Below are 25,014 nucleotides of genomic sequence, written 5' to 3'. Positions count from 1 at the left end.
GATATACACCAGGAAGCTATAGAAAACTAGAGGAAAGACCGTGTGCAACTCTTTCACCTCGCACTCCTCTCCGATCAATAACTGAGAGAGATAACAGCCCATGTAGTGACTTGCACCGTGCATCCTGTCTCTTTATCCTTGCCCCAAATCCCAATTTCAGTCTTTGCATCCACACACCCTCTCCATCCTCTCTCCAAGCTCCGCCCCAGCTGTCAGCACCACTGGCAGCAACAGCACAGGAAGCATACCATCTCCAGAGGTTGATTCAGACAGAGCACAAGAGGATACTGGGAAGAGCAAGGCAGAACATCTGGTGGATCAAGGGACTCTTTCCCCCGGTTGCTGTCAGCACCGCCGTGTTATCGGCAGCTCTCTGGGCTTCCTGGTAACAGCTGATCCCCCAGGCCTCCAGCCTCCAACGGAGTGGAGAAAATCCACTCGCTGACTCAATTATGCAAGAGGTGTGAATTAAACATGAGGTTACCACACAAGAATGTATACTCATAATGCAGATGTGCAAGATGTGTAATAAGGCTATGTAGCAGCCCCACCTCTACACTGATGCTGGGGTGGGAGGGGGATTTTTTTTGGCAAACTTATCATTAAGCACAAGATTAAACAACAGTATGTTTATGCTGCTAAGGATGATAGCGAAAAATAAAGTGATGGGGAATTTCACAGTCTTTGTCACTATTACTTCCCTGTGAGCTCTAAAGAGGAAAAACAGTCTTGTGTGGGAGTCCAGCCTGGAGCCAAAGGCTGGGTAGATTTTTCTCCCAGTCTCTTTCTGCTGCTTTGTGTCTTTCTCCCCCTTTGCTGGCTCATTCCTCCATGCCCTTTATTAATCATCCTTGGTTAGTCGGGCAGAGAGCATGGTGTTAGTAGCTCTGAGGAGTGCGGAGCCATGAAAGACACACACATTCATGTGCATGCACGTCTCGTTTATTTATTTAAGCGTTTTTCTTTTCCTTTCTGCTTAGAAAAGATGTAAAAAACAAAATCAATACAATATTAAATAAATTATAGTAGAGCTGCTGGTAAACACACATTCTGATGTGTGTCCACCCATGCAGCTAATATTCAGGGATTCTGGCCTGAGGTTTTGAGACTCAGCTGCTGCCGCTGATGATGCTGATGTAACCTTTTGAACGATCTCAGTTGGTGTTCAGACATTCCAGCTCTAGCACATATTCAAAGAAAAGTATATCCAGCTTAAGACCCAGAGCAGCCCTATTAAACGTAAAGGGGTTGTATTCAAACCAGAGGGGGGCCGCAGCATCATTCCTAAGAAATTCCACAGATTTCAGCCAATGCTTAAGATACAGAGGCCTGATTTTTGGCGAAACTGATGGAGACAGTCCATCGTTCCCACAAACCAATATGCAATCTGTGACCAATGGGCAAAAGTCTGGATGAATAATGAAAGGATGAGACTGACCCTTATATTTATGCTTGTAAGTGCACTTAGCTGAGATGGCTCCAACTGGGCTACATGCCATTATGGTCATTATCACTCTTCGATCTTTCTGAGAAAGTGCTGAGAGAACTGGTCATTAGACTTTATGAGACAGAAGGCAGTTACAGAAGTCTGGGTAATCCTGCAAAAAGGGAAGCGCTGGGTGGTCCCACTTAAACTAACTGTTAACTTTTTGTTGTACATTTTTTTTTTACAGAAATTATGGGTTTCAATTGATATATTATGTGTTGCCCTGCGACAGACTGGAGACCTGTCCAGGGTGTACCCTGCTTCTCACCGGACTGGAGATAGGCACCAGCACCCCTCCCGACCCCATTAGGGACAAGGGTGTTAGAAAATGGATGGATGGATGGAATTGATATATTATGCACATTTTTTTGAAAGGGAAAACGTTGTCAGACAATGTCTTAAGCCAATACAGACAGTTGCAGGTACTCATCATGTGGGTTTGTTGTGCTTTGTGGATCACAACGCTCATCTTACAAGCAGAGCTCAAGTGACAGGCCAGCAGCAGCGCTGGGAACAGAGGGCAGAGGACGCACCTGGTTTGACGGTCTTCAAGCGAATCGGCTCCCGAAAGTGGCGGATGACAGCCAAGGTGTCACGGTTCGTAAGCCCGCTGACGGGCGTGCCGTTCACCTCCAGCAGGACGTCCCCGTAGTACGGCAGCTTTCCGACGTGACACACCAGCACGTCCAGCTTCATCTGGCCAATGTAGGGGAACTGTCCGAGCTCCGCTCCTCCCAGGATCTCCACCACGGAGCCGAAGTCTCCCAGGCTCCCCCATGACACGGCGCACTCCACCACTTTGGTGGACCAGTGTTTCTTCTTCTTCAGTGTTCTGGACATGATCTGTCTCCTTTTATTATAGAAGAATTAATCAAAGTGACGAGAGGCGCCTTAGTTTGTGCTTGTTAAATAAGCGTGAAGTGACGCAGCCCGATGAACCCCCAGGAGTTATTCTGTCGACCTGCGGGGGATTTCATCCTCTTGACATTTATGGTGGTCACCTGCTGGGTCTGATGCTGAGGTATGGCGCGTCAAAGGTTCACGCTCCTGTCAGTCCTTGTAATTGTGGCGATTCCAAGCGCTTCTTGTGCGTAAAGCAAGAGAGTTGACACCGTCGAGGTGGTTACAAACAAGACAATGAAGCTTATGTGCTCTTGTTCTTCACAACCGCGTCCACAATTTGTATCTGGATGAGCCTTCCGAGTAACAATAAATCGAAGAAAGACGTAGTGGGCTTAAAATCACTCACTTTGCGGCGGATTGAGAAGCGTCTGTCGCTGAAGCGTCGCGCAGTTTGCGAGAATCCCTCATACCTGTGGGCAGGCTGAGAGCAGACGGGCGGGAGCGTTCACCGGTTTGGGTGTTTACGCGGCTGAGATCCACCCCGTAGTGACTGAGTGGAGAGACATCTGCTGAGCGTTTGTCTGCTACAGGTTTGAACACACCTGGTACGGCCGAGAGGGACGTTGTTCAGCTCCGAACCAGCCCCTTTACGCTCAGCAGCAGAGTTTCCCAGATTCTCATGCTGGCTCCATCCTTCGGCGTGTCGCGGTACTAAATGATGGTGAAAATAACTCACACATACACATTAACAGTGCAATATTGTTCAGTGTTATTTTATGTCATTTAATTTCGTATGTAAAATCTATTTCGTCGAGGTCTACTTGTACATTTTTGCTCTATTTTAATGGATTCGTCTTGGATATTAGAAAGACATGCGCGTTACATATGAGATTATCTATAAATATCCGCCCCAATAATCCTCATATTAAGCGTGCAAAACAAATCACGCCTAATTAGGAACCCACATTTGAAACATTTATTATTATTATTTTAAATCTGGTATGGGGAAGAATTTCCAGGTGGATACAATTAATATTTACACAGCGCCACCTGCTGATAAGATCACAGGACTGATAGGATTAGTTCATTTCATGATAATTGATTCAGGCGTTGACTTTACTTTGTTGCAACTCCCAGATGCAATGTTTTATTTGCATTTTATGTGGTGGACCACAGTGCAATGTACATCACTGTAAAGACTGACGCTTTGTTTGTTTTGCATTAATATGCTTCAAACTGAACAATTCATTTGTAACTGCGTGTTGGAGATCATTTTCTACACTCGGAAGGTTTATGCAGGCTCTAAAGGTCTTTCAGGACTGACCAGCATTACCTATATATCTTCCCATTATTTTTATTTTTTTGTGTGCTAGAAGTTTTTAAATGTTTAATATTGTTTTTTGAAAAGTCAAATGTTTCACCAGCATGTGAAACTATGGATAACGCTGCATAAACCTCAATGAGGAAGACAGAAAACTTGTTTTTAGGAATGTGACCCATTCCACGTCCTTGACTAAATAAGCACCTTGGACATCGCCTGCATAATCCATAAGCTTGTATGGGCTGATTAAAGCAGTCACCTTGTCTTTGTTGGGAAGAATGGACTGCAACTGAGATACAAATTGTACATTTTTAAGTTTAAACACCATCTGATTTATCTGCTATAGAATGGATTTATATAAGAGCCTTTATTGAATCTTTTCTTTCCTAGACTAGGCCCCATGCTGGCCAACCTTGTACAAGCTTGATGCAATTAAGCCCACATTTAATCTGTTTGCCCTTTAAAATTGCTCTGTGATGTGACCAGAATTTGTGTCTGCGAAATATCTGAAACTCAAAATTAAATCGTGGAAACTGCATACTTGTTTTCCCAAGTTGGCACCAGCAAAGACAATGTAGAACTGCATTAGGTTTCATATTTAAGCTAATAAACTTTCAAAAATCCTTCTGCTTGAGACTCTTTGGTCTTCCCTTTCTTTCTCCTCATTTACTGTCTATGTACTGTTCAATAAAGGCCCATAGGGCTGAAAATGTTTCTGTTTTGTAAAAATATTGTCAAAAATCAACAGAAGTTATGAGAACTCATGTTTAATGTTGGAATATTTGCTGTGTAACAAAAAGACTCTTTAGACATGCTTTACAGAATGTACAGTTAAACAAGGCCCGACATACAATACAAATAAACATTTTATAAAAAGGAAAGGCAAGATTTAACAAAGCAAACAGAGCAGCATTGGATAGTGCCAGAGCAATCGCTGTTAAACTTTGGTATAAGGTCAGGATGGATGTTTTAGAGAACTAAAAGCACATTTTGTCATCGGCAGCATTGGTCTAAAAATTTTAAACACCCAACAAATAAATCACTTTTGATCACGTATGACTGCAAGTTTTCCACCGACAATTTTGCATCATTTACGGAGAGTTTTAAAACACCAAAAACAGAAAACTCATTTAGTACTGAAACAAGGAGTGTGACAAAATAACAAGACCACAAAGTTATGCCAAGGCTTTATTCTTCGCTTGGATACCAGTTGGTCATTAGCTTTGTTGCTGATACCAAGTTCAGAAAACAAAAACAGGCTGAGAAAGTGCTAGGAACACACATTAAGAATTATAAAAACAAGTTGGAATCAAAAAAAGTAGATCAGAAGAGGAACTTTCAGTTCATGCCTGCACATCACTGAGGATTTCTGAATACCACTTGCTGTTTAAGGCAACTGAAAGTACAGCTGATATTAAAAAAAAATACGTTTTTTCCCCCAAGATATAAATTGTGACAAAAGAAAAATCAGCATGAGGCAGCATAATTACACACTTTAAAATTAATTTCAGCATTTCTGAGTTTAGTACCATTTTACTCATTGGATCCCAACAATGATCCAATTAGATCAAATCCTCTGAATCATTATATGATTGAGATGATAATATATCCAAACTCTCACATATGAGGATGAATCTAATAATGGACAATTAGAAAAACGGGGAAAATAACTAAACAGTCACACACCCAGCTAAAAATTCATTAGGTACACTTTTCCCAAACAGAAGAAATTTCATAACTGTCTTGTAATACAACCTACGTTAATAATCAGTACTGGTGAAATTGTTTTGAAGATGTTTCGACTCAATATTATTATTATGGAAAGCGCATTAGAGGTTATATTGAAACACTCTCTAATTCAAACAGTTATATCAGTGAAGACGCAACTGTGTAAAGCCGGGCTTTTTCTGGACAGCTCATGATGAAATGATCTTTAAAACTGGATTTGATTTTATCAGATCCAACCACAACATAGCAGCTGATAAAACTGTATGGTAGAGTTTTACAATTAGTGTCTTTCATCAAGGATTGCACCTATAGCAGTATTCTGGCCAATCACCAATCTTTAACAAGCCCGACCTGCAGATAAAAAATTTTTTATCTGAAAAGTTGCCTAATATAGCCACAAAGTTGCTAAGTTGGCAACAGTGGGGTGACCATTGTTCATTGCGTATGTGCAGATTTGACCTGGTGGGCGAGTCAGGCAGTCAGTCCTCTCTTATGGCAGAGTAAAAGTGGACAGTGGCTCATTTTCAGATCTTTGTGGAGACAGATAACATCAGTTTCTCATGCAAAGATCAGCTGCTCGCAGATTTCCCAAAACTAAGAAAATCTGAGCCGATTTATTGATGTACCCCAACTTTCAACTTTTCAAAAAACATAAAATAATTAAAAACCATCAAGAAATAAAGTCTGATTATTTCTGTCAAAAACAAGAATGTAAAATTTGGGCATACTGCTCACACATTGCGGACGTTTAAGTTGCTTTGTACAAGTAGCTGCTGTAATTCTCACCTCAAATGCACAAACAGAGCATGTAATTCATTAGATAACATTATTTACATACACATACACATAAAAGAACACAATACATTCCTTTTTTCACAGTCCAGAGTGAAATCATAGGCTTCATTACTATTTATGTAGGATCATTAATTTTCTGACTGAACTGAAATAAAAAACAACCTCTTTATAACCTAAAACAGCAAGTAAACTGCACAATAAAGTTTGCCAACATGAAGTGCCTGTAACAAAGAAAACAAAAGGGCTAATGAATCAGTGCATACTGTAGAAAGAAAGGTCACTGAGAAGGCTTGATATAAAAACAAGGCCATCTGTTAGACAACCATCAGAAAATACCCAGCAAAACTGTGATAGTCTCATGTGCAAAACAAATGGTTTTCTTCCCAAACTGCTCTTTATTCTAAACAAAAGTGTAAAATTAACATGATTTAAAAACCTGAAACAACAAATAAGGATAATACATGAAAAATGTACTTATATATGTGTATACTCATAATACACACCACATTTTGGTGTTATTGTCTCTGGAATTTGCATAAGAGTCGGTCAGAATGGCTGCGGAAACATGAGAGGTAAGCCTTTAAGAGTCTTTCCAATGTTATCAACTGAATACTGCTGGTCAGGGAACTATATCTTTCTCTTTAATTACCCTCTTTTCCTCCACTTGAAAAAGAGGGCTTAGTGTTTTCTTCTTAAGACGTGGAGTACTCTGCAACTAGTACCAGAAATGCTGAGGCACAGCTGCCTCAGAGAAGTGGTCCTGCCTGGCAGCGTCCGACTTGGTTCCATTAAGCATACATTCATTCTTTTTTTTGTTGGAGACAGAAGAATAGCTAGAGTGAAGAGATGAGGCAGCCTCCTCCTGAGGTGAGGATGTCTGGAAAGAGGTCATTTTAATTAATCCTGTCTGAGAAATCAGTCCTTCTGAAGTACAGAACATTAGCTTGTCCTCTTGAGTTGAGCTGGGGAATGTAAACATACAAGAGAGCATCTTTGGCAGAAAGTAAGGAATCTCTTTGGAGGTAGTGGGTAAAGGTAAGGATGGAAAAGGTAAGGAGGTGCAGAAACAAGTCTGAGGCAAAAACATTGCCTGAAATTAAAGAGCCTATGTGGGAGCCCTATGCTCCTGTGGGTTAGTCCTGTTATAGGCACTTCTGTGGTCCTGGGTGGGCTGCCTGGGGAAGTAGTTAGCCACTGCTTCACTCTGCTCTACTGCCCTGTCAGCAGCAGAGGTCAGAGCAGATGTCCTGTGTAATGTTACTGAAAGATGGGAAGCTCCAGGTTGAGATACTGATGATGGATCTTCACCTTCTCTCCATAAAGTTCTGCTGAGCGAATCTACAAATAGCCAAAAACCAGAAAACCTTTTATCTCAGCACTAAAATGATTCTCTTTCCTTATGCTGCAAGGACACAAAATCTTAAGTATTCTTGCTTAGTTTCTAGTGCAAATATCTTAGTATACTTGAAATAGGATAAAACTTGCTCACAAGTAACTTTTCAGCAAGATATACTAGCCTGCTTTAAGTAAATATATTTTAAGTTGATTGTAGATTTAAAAAGTACTAGTTCCACTAGCAGATTATGTCACTTAGAACATGGAAAAAGTTTTTGATATAAGTAAATAATCTGACTGTGGAACTAGTAATTTTTATTAATATTCAAGAATTATTTACTCAAAACAAGCTCTTATATCTCGGCAAAAATGTATTTGTAAGTTAGTTTTGTTATATTTTAAGTTTAATAAGAAATGTGCACTAGAAACTACACAAAAATACTTGGTAAGATTTTGTGCTTTTTCAGCAACTTGTAATATTTTTGCTCAAAATCTCTTAAGAAAGCAGAGAAAAACATTTCTATGCATCTTTAACTGTGCACTGTACTTGTGCAACTGAAAAGAAAATATCCAGAAAGTCAATATAATATCTACAAGCAGTCTTGTGGCTTCACCTTTGGGTTTTACAGGTCAATGGAAAAAATCCTCTGCAGATTTGTTAAATCAATTACCACAATACTCGTACAGCATATAAAAACAAGCTTGGTGCAGTCTAATCTGTGCTTCTGCAGGGTTGTTAACAGCCACTTTCCTTAAAGACCACTTTGTATTTGTAGATTATACCCAGGTGTTGGTAATTTTAGGTTTTTGTGCAAGTATAAAAAACTTCAGCTTTTGATGATGTCTTACCTTTAACATATTGCTTTGCAGAAGTGTGGTTGTTGTGCATGAGGCTGTCCAGTGCTGTGTCCTCAGGGTGGGCAGTTTCTCCAAGGCCGTCCTTCAGGCCTGGCAGGGCCCTGTCCAGTGGATCGTCCTCCCCCAGATAAGCATATTGGCAATACTCTCGCGTTCGAGAGTAGATGTTGGCGTTGTCGTAGCAATCGGAGCAGATGACAAGAGGACCTGCACCAACTAGTAAGATAAAACAATAATTTTTATTGTTGTACTTAACTTTTCTTTATTACTTTGGTTACTTTTTATAAGTTCATGAATAAATTTGGACATTTAATTTGATTCTGATTTTCCAGGAAGTCTCAAGTACTCAATTCTTAATTCTTTAATGCTCACATTTCTGCAAGAAACTAAAAATGAAAAATGTACAAACTGATGTTATGTACATTTTTGCTAAGAGTGTTTTCAATATTTATAATTTTGCTTAATTTAATTACGCGTTTGTTATTTTTGGCCTTTTAATCATAGGAAAGCTAAAAATGTTTTAAGGTTACAAAAATAACATCTTAATGTGCAAGCATAATGAAGAAAGTTCAAAATAGGGCTTGGTCACAATATTTTGTGGCACTATTGTAATATCAATAAAAATGATGATTAAAAACTATTTATTAATTCTCTTTTTTGGTAATTGTGTGGCTGTAAATGCATACCACAGTATTCATAGCACCACGAATACTGCTCTTGAAAAGCATTCCCATCAGAAATTGGTTTCTTCGGGAAGACAGCTACTTAAATATGTGATTTTATATCACAAAACTACACACAGTTAGTGCACTTAGCATTTTTGATTTTATTGATGCTCTCATGGGACAGTGGAGTAAATATTAAAGATAACATTTCTGTCATATGTTTTTGTGAAACATCAGTAAATGGAATTCATCAAGCCAACGATAAATCAAATTTCTTATGACAAGAATTCTTTCACCATAATTGATAAACAATATGATAAATGCTGACCCTTAATTCAAAGGTTTTTCAGGGTGGAAACATGACAATTTAAAAAAACAAAAGCAAGTAGAAGTAATAAAATAATGACAAACCAGAGGAGACTCCCGCTAATCCCTCACGAGACTCGCCAGGATGGAAGCTGCTACGGCCGGTGAACAGAGAGCCCATCCTGCAGTGCAGCATCCCGTTCCCTTCGGTTTCCACCTCACTGCCTGTGTCTCCATAGCAGACTCCTGGGACAAACATAATAATTAGTTACAGTTTCATTCTGCAGGGGATATGATCCAAAACACAACAACAGACACAAGTGCCTGACAGGCATGAGCGTATCTCAAATCACATCTGAGAAGCTGTGTTCGTTTTAAAAAGCCTCTAAAATTTTTGCTTTGTTTTACCAGGAGGAGGGTTTCTTTAGAAAACTTTTTGTTTATTTATGTATTCTTTATCTTGTTAACATGTTTTTTTTGAAATGAAAATGTTCATTAAGCCCAAACAAAAACGAGACAGAGCTATTATTTTTAATCTACTCATGCAGTCCTCAAGTCAGATCTTGGGAGATTTAGTCACAAGTTATGGCAAACAACTTGCAAAGGTATTCACACACCTTGAACTTTTTCAATTTATGTTGTGGGAAAAATCCCCAGAAAATCGAATGTGCTTGATTGGCATTTTTGTGATGGACAAACACTTTATACTTCCTTATTTATTATGTTGATAAATAAAGAAATAGTTCACGGTGTAAGGTGTTAATTTTTTTTTTGCATAATTTCTAAGTGTGTTAGGAGTAAAATCACTGCATCCTGCTGTGATTTAAAACAGAGTACATACCATCAGTGCCCTTATGAATGTATCCATTGGAGAGTGGAGGCATGAGCTGCTGGTGGCTACCTGCCTCAGAGTTACTGTAGCCTTCCTGTGGCTCTGACAAAGTACCCTGAGAGGACAGGTAGCTTGGGATATCTGCTGGCAAATTCATCTCATCTGTAAAAAAGACATGTATTCAATCAGTGTGCCAAGTCATTTCCAATCAGATAAATATTAGTTTCATGGCAGAATGTCTGATTTGCTGGCTGAGTAAAGCTTACTGCTATGCTTCCCTTAAAAGATTAGGATGGGTTTATGGACTATATAAAGCATGTTCATTACATTTTTTACACAAAGTCATTTTTAGATGAGATTTTAGTCTGGTCAGTTCTGCTTTAGGGCCTCTTGTCACTTTAAATTTAAATAAGGTTCTACTGACCACACTCCATCACTTAACGTTTACATTTCAAGTTAAAAGGGTGAAAACAGACGCACAATTATACAACCCTATATCTTTGAAAAGCATTAGTAGACCCTCCTGCACAACCAACAAGAAGCAGCAAATGGTTTCTGGATGGCAAGTCAACAACAAAACACGCCCATTGTACAGCACATATAGTGGTAAAATCTGCTGGCCAAATGTCTGGGAGTTCAGTTTGGGTTGCTAGGTAACAGGCTGGACTTAGCTGGGGTTAGTAAGTCCAGCTTTCCCAGCTGATGCTGGGAAGTACACCCAGGTGAGGGGCAGGGCCAGATCATTTCTGACGTTACATTCCCAAGGTTTTTGAAACAGTTATTAACCTATTGCCAAAAAATGGCTGGGTGTTTTTTATTTTTTAAGAGCTTTAGTTGTTTTTAAAAACAGTTGAGATCAAAACAGAAGTACAAAAACATGCAAAGTGTGGATTTTGCATAATAGGTCCCCTTTAATCTTGTATCTGCCTTCATTTAACAGCATTTCTAAAATGACTAACCAGTGTTGGTGATGCTGTAGTCCTCATTCTTCCTGCGCATGTGATAGATGACAATGACCCAGACGAGTGACGTCCCAACCACACAGCACACAACAACAATTACCACGATCCCCACAGTGGTCCAGCCGTCGCTGTCGTACCCTACTGATGTGTCACAGTTGGGTGATGGTGAGACGCTGAGGTAGATGTGGCCGCGTTCGGTACCCAGGGTGTTAGACATGATGCAGGTGTACTTCCCAGCATCAGCTAACCCAGCATCAACTATGATGAGGAGCTGATTGGCTGCAGCAAAAAAGTGACGCTCTGTGAGCATCAGAGGCCCGTCGTCTTTGGTCCAGTTGAGTCGGGGAGCGGGACTGCCTCCGGCTATGCACTGAAGCACTGCAGTTTCACCACGTGCCACAGTTCGGTCTTCTAATGGCCGCACGAAGGATGGAGTTTCTGGAAAAGAGGAGGACTGATTAAGTTTTGGAATTGGTTGGTATGACAAATTAAGTTTGTAACTGACAACTAGTTTGCATAAAAAGTCTAGCAAGTTTAGTCATTAAAATAGTGACTCATAGATACTGTGTCAGGAGGATCTGAATACAGGCCTCACACACTTTTCCCACAGTAAAATTCAAGCACTTTTCAAGCATTTCTAAGGAAATTTTTCAAACTTTTCCACATTTTGGACATTAAATAAAAGCAATACAAATGTACTAAAACAAAGAGTTTTTATTCACTATGACATAATTTATGACTTGTTAATTTCTTATGATGGTATTTTATATTCTACAGCAGGGACAACGTAAACTAAAATATAACAAAAGTTTATGTTTTGAAATGTCTCTCTCTCTCTCACACACACACACACACACACACACACACACAGACACACGCTATGTACCTGACTGCTCAGGGAACAAAACACTAATTTAACAAGAAAAATTAGTGTTAATGTTAATTTCTATAATGTATAAATTATAAGCTAGCCCTTATTTCAATTACTTAGATCAATAAGTCAGTGAGTCATTGGGAATAATAAATATTCATTACATTGAAAAAATCCAAACAAATTATGTTTAGGTAAATGACCTTCCTGTTCAAATTAAATGCTAAATATATAAAGAAAGTTACACAAAAAAAACATGTAGAAAATGTTCTTGCTAAGTATTATGGCATTTAGAAAATTGAAATAATTAAGGCGATTCTCTAAATTGCCTAAATTTAGAGAATTTTGGTACATCTTTGTACCTAGATAAGTTATCAAAGCTCATCTTGTTTAGATAGCTTATCTTGTCATCTAAACAAGAGAAGTTAAGAAGTTTAAAAATGTTTCTCTTCTTATTAGGTGAAGATATCTGGGTTCAACTTTAATTAAGTTTAATGTTCTCTAAATTTAGGCTTTTAATCAAACGTTTGATTGCACTTTGTTACAAAATTGTGCAGCTTGGATATCAAGCACTTAAAAAGGACTTTATACAGAAATCAAGCACTTGAAAACATCATATTGAAATTCAAGCATTTTCAAGAATTTCAACCACCCATAACCTGTGAAATCTGTGAATAATAAACATGTTAAGGTTTTCTTTTGTAGCATCACTGTCTCAGTCTGGCAAAGTGGTAACAAATAAGAGCTTCTAGTAAGTGACATATAGACAAGCATCCAATTTGAGCGGAAATAACCAACCAGAAAACAAAGGAACAGCTATACTCTCTGATGTTAAGGAGCATGACTCACCCAGGACGGTCAGAGTGGCGTTAGCTGAGAGACTGCCAGCTGCATTTTGAGCCGTACAGCTGTACACTCCCATGTCTTCTGTCTTCACATTAGCGATGAAGAAGATGTCATCATCTGGCATCACGTGCATCCTGCGCTCTCTGGCAGCGGGGAAGTCAGTGCCTCCATCCTTCTGCCAAGCTATCTGGGGAGAAGGGTGACCTTCCGCTGCACACTCAAGCCGAGCCATCGTCCCAGTGCGGATTGTCAGATCCATGGGAGTCTTAAGAAAGGAGGGCATCTCTGAAAAGCAGAGGGCAATCTGGGGTTAGGGTCTGTTATCAAGAAATCTTTTCACTGATACTTCTCCTAAAATCTTTTAAGTAATCATTTTAATTGCAACTCAGTTAAATCACAATAGCACAATCCTTATAAAGGTAGTGCAGACTAAGTTTCTAAGACTAATACTTTTTCTAGAAAACTGTATAACACCAATCCACTTTTTCCACTTCCAATACCAATACAGATACCTTAAGTTTAGAATTGGTCTATACAATTCGATACATAAAACCAGAGCTGAATTGACTTAAAAAGTGTATTTTTTAAACACTTTTTTTGCTGAGTAACAAGTTTATTTGATTACTGTGGACCAGTACAGCATCCTTAAAGACATCAAAAGCTTCACAAGCTTGGTCAAACCTGTAAAAACAACTCAATTTTAATTTGTTAATTTGTTCAGTCAGTGCAATAAGAAGCATAACAGCCAATGTACAATAAATAATAAAGCTCAGAGGATAAAGCATAGAATTACATTGAATAGATCTGCCCTTATGGACCAGGCACATTGTCACTGATACTCAATCTAGAATTTGTTTTTTCAATATCAAGACCAATACAGATATTAATATCAGATCAGTACATTTCTAATAACAAATGTTAAAAGTATTCATGAAAAAGCGGACAGGGTCTCACCGTTGATCGTCAGCATAGCCCTGTTTGAGTAGTTGGAGCCAAAGTGATTGGAGACAACACACTGGTAAAGCCCGTCATCAGTGAAGTTGACATTAAGGAGATGAAGCATGGTGGTGTAGATGAGCTGTCCATCCTGATAACGGGCGTAGTTTTCCACTTCTGCATCATAGAGAACCTCCCCGTCCTTCCGCCACGCCGTGGTCATCGGCGAGTCGCTGCTACTGGATGCAACGCAGCTCAGAGTCATGTTGTTGCCCCTCAAAGCCACAGAGGTCTCTGGGTGGGTTGTGATCCGAGGCTTGGGGAAATCATCTATAGTGGAGAAAGAGGAAAATGGGAGAATTTTTCTATATTAACAATATTCCTATAGAACTCTTGAATAAAATATCTCTCAGAATAAAATACTTATCACACTGTATTACAATTTTAAATATTCCAAATACCTCAACAAAAACAGCAAACCTAGACAAGGATCTATTTGCAACATGTTTTATAATACATTGTGTATTTCTGAGAATTTAAATATTCAAACTGACCACAAACAAACTCCTCTGGGCTGATTGAAAGGATGCTGCGACCAAGTAGACCAGCAGGATGGGCGCAGACAGCAGAGACAGAATGAAGGAACTGGCTTTCGGTCAGCCAGGGACCCAGCCACTGCATATGACAGTCACACAGCAGGCTGCTGGAGTTCAGGACACTGAGAAAGCAAAACAGAAAAATGGACAAATTGTCATAAATTTAAAAAAACTATTGTCTTACTTTCATTGCTTCCATCACAGCATCTAGGGTACTTAATGCAAACTCTTAGAGACTCCAAAAAGGTTCTGATCAAAACCTCTAAGAAGGAAAAAATATTTCTGCAGTATTTTCTAGTAGAGGACGTGGCTGTTTTTACTAACAGGTAGCAAAGTCAGCTCAAGATGTACCTGAAAATAAATAAACACATCTCTAACTTCAAAACAAAAAGTTAATTTGTGTTTTATAAGTAATCTAATTTCTTTTTTTTTTAAATCAGTTTAAGAAACAACATTAAAAAAACTTTGTTGTATGTAAGCTTAACAAAACCTAAGACTTAAGCTTTCAGTATACGTACAATACTTCGAGTTCTAAATGGGAAAGCGCCTCAGGGTGTATGGACATGATACCGTTCTTGCCAAGGTCCCTGAAGACAAGACAGAAATATGGATTAAAGCCTTTAACTAGAGATTTGATCTGAGCAATATCTGGATTTACTAAAATTACATAATTCTAAAACAGACTTACTGATAAGATAAATATAATCTGTCATTAACAACATATTTGTAGGAGTTATCAGTACTGTCAAGACACAAAGACAAAGTTTAATGATTTAACTCACAGCTCCTTCAGCTCATCCAGCCCCTCAAATGCCTTCTGAGTGATTGATTTGATTTTGTTCCGCTGCAAATTTCTGCAAAATAACGCAATTTCTTGTCAGATTTTTTTTAACAGTTTCTTAAGTTGTCTTACATATTGGTAAACTGAGTATACAGCCGAGTCTTTTGTGAAGGTTATACAGCATTTCATGGTCAGTCAGCTTGTTCGGGCTATAAGATGGCTATAAATTAAAAATTCATTATAAACATATAGTGAATTGTGCTGTTAAAAGTGTTGGTGCATGACAGATTTTATTTTTTTTTGCCACATTTAAGTTTTTCAGATCAAACAAATTGTAATATCAAATAGAGCTAATTCAAAAAACAGTTTGCCAAACCAACCATCCCTTTGTACAAAACAAAGTGTGATTATAGCCTGACCTGCATAATTACAGTATTACTAAAATAGAACCTAGCTCACAACAAGTAGGTTGAAAGATCTCAAATAGCAATACATCATGTTCAACTAAAAGAAGAACAGATATGAAAAGAGGAAGTGTGTCTAGACAAGATTACAAAACCATTTCCAAGGTTGTGGGGCTTCAATAAACCAGAGTGAAAAATGAAACAGGAATGAATCTTCCAAGGAGTGGCTGTCCTACCAAAATTACTCCAAGAGAATGTCAAACACACATCCTTGAGGTTAAAAAACAACCCAAAATACCATTAAGCATTGGTAGTCTCACTTAGCTCAGATGATGCTTATAACTCAAAAAAAAAAAAAAAAGACTAGAAAAAATGGCATCCTCAAGAGAGTTATTTGCTGCTGACCAAATAAAACCCAAAGCTCCACCACATATTTGGCAAAACAAGCTACTTTCCACCTGAAAATCCTAAAGATTATCAGCATCAGTTTGGGACATTAATCTAAACACTTGGGCTACACTCCAGAACAATATTTCAAAGCACATACTACTTTTTCACATAGTATCACATTGGTCTGAATGGTCTTATTCTATAATAAATAAAATAATTATGTAAAACAATCCATTTCCATTTACTCTGCCTGTCTTTTTCTTATAATAATATTAGTTTTCATGATCAGAATCCTTTCACTGGGACAAAATCAGCTATAACAGAACAAATTTGTAAAGGGCAAACACTTTTTTACAGTACTGTAAATACACAGCTATGTGTTAGATTTATAACATTCATCACTAAAACACTAATGAAAGGTCTGGAAGCACTAAGAAATAACATGTAAGAAGGTTATTTGTCTAAATGAAAGGCATTCCAACAATATGCATGCATGCAAGCAGTAGATTACAATTTCACACAGCCATATTTATATCCGTTCTCACAGTGTGTTCAGCTTCTTCATTCCATCAAATACAGCAATGGAGTCTTCAATGGCCCATGAGATTTCATTGTTGCGAATATCTCTGGAAAACAAAGAGTTATATCACACATTATATGCTAAATGTGCTAAACAGCTAAAAACATTTTCTGTAAATACATAATAAATTAGTCTTTCCAACCAAAGAACTAATGATGCCCGTAGTAGCAACTCTAGGCAACGGTCACACAGCAGTTTTAATGACCCCATTCCAATCTTTTCAACCTTCAACGGCCGCAAAAAAATAAACAAATAAATCAATCAAATATGTGTCACTAATATGATACCAAATAAGACAAATCTCCAGTAGATAGGAAAGCATCTGCAGTCTAAATGGTCTAGTGACATTTTATCCAACTTTTACGTCATTGACGTGAGACAAGCGTCACCGCCAGACGGACTAAAACTGGACATAAACAACAATTAAATCTATGACAAATCTGGACTAATGAAATATCATAATCGTATTTCCACCACTCCTGGTGCCGGCAACGCACACAAAAATACTACTTTACACAAATTCCAGTCAATGCTTTACAAAATGCCATTGGTATTAGTTGTGCTTTCTTGTGACGGCTCCCATTGGTGAATAACTTTAAAATAAATCCATAGATGGTGGTATCCATTATTGCTCCAGTAATCAGTTTGCTGCTGTGTGAGATTCTTCTTCAGTGCATGAGGGTCACTTTGGGGTTGTAAACTGTTCACACAGAAGTCTGATTATACTTGCTTCTATAATCAGAAGTCTGATTATACTTATCAGAAGTCTGATCATACATCATAGGAGTATGTATAATCATACATACTCCTGATTGTAATCAGGAGTATGTATGACCACACACATGCACACACAAACACAAACAATTGGATTCCAGCAAAAAGTCTATCAAAATTGAGCATTAAGGCCTGCTGTGTGAATGTAGCCAAAGTTGCGAACCTAACAATTTGAGACACCGAGCTTCTAAGCTGTGTCAAAGTTTGGTGGCCCTGCTTCTGATGAGAGGAAATAATTGGCTCTGTTTAGCACTATTTATCACAGTTCAGGGGTCTCCTGGAAACCCAGAGAGGCTTTGTGTTTGCAGGATGGGTCAGAGGCTCTTTTGTTTTACTTTCCTCATGCATGGCCACCTCTGAAAGAAGTTTGGATCTGTAAAATACCCCTCTTCAATGAAAGTTTTCTGGATGATAAACATACCAAAACATAAACTCTTCATATTTCATTTCAACGACTTATGCTTGCATCAAATAAGGAGTTTCTCTACACTTCATAAGTTACAGAATAATACTTAAATACAAATTGCATACTTGCTTAATTAGGCTAGCATATTATTGTACAGGATTTCCAAAACCTTTGTTGTAATGCTAATGTTGTTGATACTGTAATCGTCCCATTAAATTTGCCACTCGTACAGCTAAAGTGCAGAACCCTCTCACATCCCACATGTATGACATGTACAGGGCCCTTACAAGGCAATACAAATATTCCATTAGAAAGACTGATTATGATTGCATTTGCAGTTTTAATCCATCAGAGTCTACTTAGGAGAAACCCACATTCATTAAATGTTAATACATGCTAATCATTAAAGCACCTCTTCAGGCTGTCAAAAACACTTTCTTCTCCACTTGGAGGACAGATAATACAGAACTAAAGTGGAATTCTGGGAAAAATTACACACCGAGTCATTTGATTTAGAATACAAATGAAATGACTTGCGCAGGATTACCACACAACAGAAACTAAAGCAGCGTATAAAGAGAAAGCAGCTTCTACAATTTTTCTAATTTGTAAGGAAAAACTATATTCATGACAGGACTAGAAGTACAGTTAAGGAATGAAAACAAGCCCACAGACCTACTGTAGTCAGCAATCTGTCGGAATGCAGGTCAAGAACAAGCCAAGACTTGATTTTAATAAGCAACCCTGGCTTCATTTAATATTCTTAGAAGCGATACTGCTACAGGCTTATACTTACAAGGTGCGCAGATGTGCCAAGCTCCTAAACACGCCTTCTCCCAAATGGCTGATGGCGTTTTCTCCCAGGTTCAAAGTCTCCAGGAATCCTAATCCAACAAAAGCAGTCTCCTCAATTCTCGTCAGGTGATTATGGGACAAGTCTCTGCAAAGATAAACACCAATTTCATAAAATACAATTCCCATACATTTAAATTTGACCTCATTTGGTTGTGTAAGAGACACGTTCATAAATTAGACAATTTCACAACCTAACCTTTGCTAAATGAGCTGTGAAAAGCTAGAATGAGGTTCAGATACGGCTAGGAAAAAAAGGCAGTAAACATTAAATAAATCATACAACAGTGGCTGATGAAACCATGTGGGACTGCTCATCTGCACAGAGGTTTCAGTTTTTAATAGCAGCATACTCACAGTTCCTCCAGTTTTTGACAAAACTCCCAGGCGTCAGCACGAATAACACCTATAGCGTTGTGGCTGATCTGCAGGATGCGCAACATCCGGAGGCCATACAGCCAAACTTTATTAACCTCCGTTAGGTTGTTGTGTTCCAGCTCTCTGAAAGATGGGAAAACAACAAAAGACCAAAGAAATAATATTTATTTTTATGAGAGAAACTGTACAGAAAATGGATGGATAAATGGATGGATGGGTGGATGGAGAAAACTATTTCCCATCAAAACCAATCAGCTACTTCTAAAACAAATAGTAATTAAACTGTTTTGAAATTGAAATGAACAGCATTATACTCACAGCTCTTCAATGTTGTTTAGCCCAAAAAATGCTCCATCCATGAGCTTTGTGATGCCATTTCTTTGCATCTTTAGAGACTTTAGCGAGTCCAGACCCTTGAATGTCAGACTGTCCACTATCTTGATCTTATTACGCTTCATTTCCCTGTTGGGAAAGTAAATTAAAGCTTTATTTAGCCAAGCAGAAATAAAACAATGAAGTAAACTCATAAAATGGCTGGAATACTGAAAGTAGCATTGATTCATTGGCCTAAATAAAAGTTGATCAAACCAAAAAATAAATAAAAATCACTTTGAGGGTGCCGATTTCAGTTTTGAACTAAAATATGTTTAATACTTACAGTAGCTGAAGCTGAGAAAGTTTGAAGACTTTTGACGGCAGCGTAACTAATCTGTTCCTGTTCAGCCGAAGCACCAGCAGTGAGCTGGAGATGTTTTCAAAGCAGCCAGGCTCCAGGAGGCTGATTTTATTGTTACTCAAATTCCTAAAAGATGAAACAAAGGCAGAAACACTGAAGCAAAAAATTAAAAAGGGATAAATATGCCTCACCTATTTTAGGTCTGCTCAGGAGTAAAATAAGCTTCATGCATTACTGCTTTCTTTAATAACAAAAGCCTCAGTGCATGTAGTTTTTTCATTAAGATATTTAAAATGCATTACATCCCCAAAAGAACTGTTACTATTCAACTTAAACCTAATCTGCAGAAGTGTTTTCTTATATTCTATACTACTGATTACACAACTATTGTTATCCACTGAAATTGAGGAGGAAGTAAAAGTTAATGTTTAATGATCACTCCAAGTCCTGAGGGGAAAAGTATATACTGCTAATTTCAATGATGCATTATTACTTACAGATATTTGAGCTGGATGGATGGAAAAGCTCCCACTTTGAGCTCAGAGATAGAGTTAGACGTTAGGTCCAGTGTTTCCAGGGAAATGTATGGTTGCAGCTGATGCATCAACAGTTCTGAGATCCGATTGTGGACTCTGAGTTATATTAAAAACAAAAACATTTCAGTTTTCTGCAATCACATTGACAATTACAAGTCACAATCAATTCAAAGTTATCAAGAAGCTTGACTAAGCTAAACCCAATGAGTAATGATGACTAATGATGCCTAACAAACATCTGTATTTTTCAGATGTTTGGAGTGACAGCTCATTTTTTCTAACTTCTGAGGAGACAGGTTACATGAATTAGAAAGAAAAATCTTTAATGTTTATGAAACTCTTCAAGTTGTTTTGTGTGAACTTTCACAGAACAATTCTGTAATGCTTTTTTAAAAGATATTTTATTGCCCAGCCACTTAAAGGTTATATAAAAATGATTCAAACATAAAAGGCAGCTAGATTTAAGCATAACCTCCTACCGACAGATAAGAACCATATAGCAAACAGTCAGTTTTGTACTTTGTCCTTTCTGTCACAGAGGAAGTTTGCTCCCGTTTCTTTTCTAAATCAATAAAAGATTTTTTTGTGACCATAATTCTTTAATAGCTGGACAAATAGAATGGTATAGAGGTAAGGGGAAGACAAGCAGCAAATTGCAAAGGGCCAGGAATCAAACCAGGGCCAACTGTATTGAAAACTGTAGCCTTGTATATGGTGAGCCTGCTCTTTGGTGAACGATGTGGTGGCCCCATTAACTGACATCAAGTCAGTTATTTGGCTCAACAAAGTGACACTAGAATATTATTGAACAAGTCTTCTATACAGTGAGCAACTGGGTCAACTTTAACAGTACAAATCAAACTTTTGAGACCATATCCAGGCATTTAGTGGATTACACTTTTCATTTTTACTAAATTAAACTAAATAAATTATAGCACGTTAGGATTGCAGGATTTAAGGTAAAAGAAAAAAAAAAACATGAAATTGCAATACAATATGTTAAGTATTGCAGAGACATTATCATTTACAATTAGCCAGTATTTCCTTGCTACTTTACATGAGCTTTAGAATTTTATATTGTGGGCATAATGCACAGTTAGTCAAACCAACAGACCAAATGCATTAGTGGCAAATAGGCAACTGAAATATTATGACCTGCCAAATACTGCATCCCAGCATACTTTCTAATTGCAATATTGTGCACATTGAAATTGAAATACAATTTAAGATTCTATTTCATACTTTGCAAGTCAAAAAGCAAGATTAGAAGTTTTCCTGTTTACATTTATTCATGGATAAGATAACTTTCTAAGACAAAATGACTTGGAAGCTTTTGTTAGATCCAAACAAAACAAGAAAAAGAAAAGGCAATAACAGTTTTTCCACTATTCTCTCAGCAATCAATGAAAACACAAGTAGAAATGACTCAATTGATTAGCAACTGCTCACTATGATTATGAATGTATTACAGATCATTTATTTTTCTCAGGAACAAAATATAATAGGCTTTTTGAAGTGGCAAAGCATGTGATAGCAATGTATGGTACATTACATCAAATGTTGTGTACTTAAATAGGTCTTAGATGGAGAATGGTAGTGCTACACATTCATAGGAGAAAATTTATTAAAATCTTTATATCGAAAAATTGGAAGGATTTAAAAATTGAAAATGATTGGATTAATTGTACATACAGAGTCTGGTCTCTAGTGAGGAAGAAAATAGAAGCACCCTTAACAATATCACGCATAATAAAAATAGCCAAGATTACTGACTTTTTTCCATACAAACTGGATACGGGTTATCAGAGATGGGCACAGAAAGGATTAATAAGAATTAATCAGTTATTCAGTGGAGAAACTCTTAAGTCATTTAAGCAGTTACAAGATAAATATGGATTATGCTCAAAAGATTTCTATAAGTACTTACAATTAAGGGATTATCTTTTATCACACAAAGAACGGCCTACCTTGAAACAAAATGCATTACCTTTAGAAATATTTCTGATAAAATGTGTGGAGTAAAATAATAAGAGGAAGATTATACAGTATCTAATTGATATAAACATTTATAGATGCATTTCATGCATCTATAAATATCCCATAAATATAAAATCCTATAAATATAAAGCAAAAGTGGGAACTAGAAATGAATATTGTTATTGAAGATGAGGAGTGGGAGGAGATTTGTGAAAAAGGTTTTAAGATCACCCACAGTCCAGGTTGGAAGGAATTTGATTGGAAATTAAGAATGAGATTCTTCAAAACACCTTTCAGTATTTCAAAATACGACAGAAATGCTACAAATTTGTGCTGGAGGAACTGTAATCAGATTGGGGATCACACTCACATTTTTGGGATTGCCCAGTACTGATTCCGTTCTGGCTGGGGGTTCAGACAGAAATTACAAAAATATTTAAGTTCACGTTACCACTGAACCCACTGCATTATAAATTGGGTTTGACCCCAGGTGAAGATATTGGGAAAAAGGAAGTCCAGTTACTACATATTCTGCTACTAGTAGCAAGGAAAATGATAACTCTGTCCTGACTCAAACTTGTGCCTCCCACCCTTCAACAATGGCAAGAAAGATTGAAAAATATGTATATAATGGATAAGATAACAGCAAAACTTCATGTAAAAATGGACATTTTTCTGAGTGTACGGACACCAGCTATTTTCCTCTTTGGATGGCCACACGGATAAAGATGCTATGGGTTATAAAAAGCTGTGTCAGCCCCCTTTGTATGTCTCTCTCTTTTAACGAAAGACACCGGATATGTACATCTCCTTCTCATGTGAGCCAATGAGGACCTTTCTAAGAAATGTCAATTGCCGAAATGGATTTAAATGTTTGCTGAGCCCCCTTTTTTTTTTCTTTCTTTCTCTCCCTCTCTTTTTTGTTGCAAGTGCTTTTTTTATGCAAGTGCATGTATAAATATACATATGCATATATGTTTTATTCTTAATAATCTTAAATAAAGAATGTTCAAAAGGAAGAAGTCTTTATATCAAGGAAGGGGGAAAGGACACATAATGGAAGTTCTGTACTCACAATGAAAGTGAGGTAATGTTTGATGAAACGTTTCCAAGAAAGGGGAAAACAGCCAACTCGTTGTGGTTCATGGTGCTGAAATGAAATTACACACAATAGTACAATCATAATGGTAAAAGTAAACTGACCTCTCTAATAGGAATAAAAAAATCAATCAGGCAAGGATAAACACAAAATTTAAACTGAAGAGTTTGACAACAAAGTTAACATAATTTAAAAACAGTTACAAACCTAAAATGTTTCTTTTAAACATACATTAATTATCAGTTAGTTTACAGGGAAATTAATTCACACAGAAAAAAACTAACAAAATATCTGTATACAACAGCCCTTAATAGAGGGTTCTGTCAATTAAAATGCATTTACAACTTCATGACCAATTATGAAGGTTTTTGTATCAAAACAGAGCAGAGGATTTAGTTGAAACACGATTCTGACAAAATCTGCTTGTATACTTACACTTGAGTTATCCCATCTGGGACGTCCAAGGTGGCAGCGGACAGTCTTTTCCTGTTGCATTCCAAAATATGGACCTCATCTTGTCCTTTTGGGCAGGAGCAAGCAGCAGGACAAGAGTCTGTGACCCAGGCACTGAAACTCAGTAGCAGGACAAGAGCTGGAAGAATGGGCCAACCTTCCGCCATTTTAAATGTCCTCCTACTGAGATGTAGCTACGTGGCTAACAGACCGTTTCAAATGGCACTTTTAAGAGCTACAAAGGCACCAAACTATCCGAGGCGTTTGATTTCAGTCTAATGAACACATAATTCAGCTTTACTAGCGTCACAAACCCAACACAAATCGTGTAATCCAATGTTGTCCAACTTGCGTGAAGCATAGTAGCTGAGATTTGTTCCCTTCTTCGACCAGCCTGGAATTCGTCCTGCTCCAATCAGGACAGCCTCACCTGCCAGGCTAACCAGCTAACGGCTAAACTGGTTTGACCCCAAAAATACAACACTTCCCGGAAAACGAAATAGCCTAAAATAAATGCTCCGACGGCTTCTGGTTGCAAGACAACAACGGAAACGTTAAAAGCCTATTTTTCGTACAAATTATAATAATGTTTTTGGAGCCCTGTCCCAAAAGAAAAACAATGCGCCGTAAACTGATGACAAAGGATAGCAAAGATCCCGCCCCATTCCAGCATGTTGACAAACACGCTATTGGTCAATGGTCAAGTATGTCAAAGAATTTCAACGATTTGATTGGGTGTAGTTTAAGTTAAAGTGGCGACCTTCCCACTTCTTTGGGGGAAAAGTTTGGCAGAAAGCGTTAGCAAAAACAATCATATTTTTTGACGGTATTGTATGAAGCATCTCTAACCTGCAAATTTTAATATTTATATTTTCAGAAACAGATCTTTACAATTATAGCATAGTTTTCTCGGCATTATAACATAATAATAATAATCATCATCATCATAATAATAATAATAATAATCATAACGTAATGTTTAAAAAGGTTGTACTTATGTTGTTTAGTTTTGTTTATACCTGTTATAGGATAAAAACAAGGAACAAGGTTTTACTTAGCACATCAAAAATAAGTACAGTGAAATAAGACGATGCAAAAAAAAAATTCAAAATAAACCAAGGTCAGTAATTACTTGAAGAAATAAAAACATGAAATCTTTATGCAGCATTTGTATAGAGCATATTTAACCCTATTTGTTGCATGTTTCATTGCTGCTTCTGTTTCACAAAGCTAAAATAAAAGATTAGAGTGGGTTTCCAAGCTATTATGACTTCTGTTGGTATTAAAATTTTAACTGTGCTCACCTTCAAACAGCTGTTGGTCTGGCA

General features: G+C 37.6%; 2 protein-coding genes across 2 annotated transcripts in view; both read right to left on the bottom strand.

Moving 5' to 3' along the window:
- The window catches only part of magi3b (membrane associated guanylate kinase, WW and PDZ domain containing 3b), a 159,837-nt gene extending 156,801 nt beyond the window's left edge, over positions 1–3,036 (bottom strand). Inside the window, 1 exon segment of the mRNA XM_032549281.1 lies at positions 2,020–3,036. Within this exon segment, the coding sequence (XP_032405172.1) occupies positions 2,020–2,326 (307 nt within the window). The 5' untranslated portion in view covers positions 2,327–3,036.
- A 1,365-nt stretch (positions 3,037–4,401) lies between these two features.
- Positions 4,402–24,350, bottom strand: lrig2 (leucine-rich repeats and immunoglobulin-like domains 2). Its single transcript, XM_032549253.1, has 18 exons — positions 23,669–24,350; positions 23,210–23,284; positions 20,119–20,253; positions 19,604–19,747; positions 19,264–19,407; positions 18,925–19,068; positions 18,512–18,655; positions 16,501–16,581; positions 15,163–15,234; positions 14,899–14,967; positions 14,339–14,502; positions 13,803–14,114; positions 12,852–13,133; positions 11,129–11,569; positions 10,179–10,331; positions 9,443–9,583; positions 8,358–8,582; positions 4,402–7,511 (listed from the first exon to the last, which is right to left on the bottom strand). The coding sequence occupies exons 1-18, from the start codon at positions 23,851–23,853 to the stop codon at positions 7,279–7,281; spliced, it is 3,144 nt and encodes a 1,047-aa protein (XP_032405144.1). The 5' UTR covers positions 23,854–24,350; the 3' UTR covers positions 4,402–7,278.
- Between the last annotated feature and the right edge of the window lie 664 nt (positions 24,351–25,014).

This window comes from Xiphophorus hellerii, chromosome 20 (genome assembly GCF_003331165.1).
Source record: "Xiphophorus hellerii strain 12219 chromosome 20, Xiphophorus_hellerii-4.1, whole genome shotgun sequence".
NCBI lineage: Eukaryota > Metazoa > Chordata > Actinopteri > Cyprinodontiformes > Poeciliidae > Xiphophorus > Xiphophorus hellerii.
The sequence above is the reverse complement of the archived record's forward strand: the minus strand, read 5'-3'. Positions and strand labels throughout refer to the sequence as shown.

Bases quoted from the DNA above. Each gene is read 5' to 3' on its own strand.
- lrig2 (XM_032549253.1), bottom strand. From the start codon at position 23,853: ATGGCGGAAGGTTGGCCCATTCTTCCAGCTCTTGTCCTGCTACTGAGT. The intron at 19,069-19,263 runs GTGAGTATAATG...CCCATCTTTCAG, and splicing joins CTAAACAACATTGAAGAGCT to AGAGCTGGAACACAACAACC. The intron at 9,584-10,178 runs GTATGTACTCTG...TGTTTGTCCCAG, and splicing joins CATTCATAAGGGCACTGATG to GAGTCTGCTATGGAGACACA.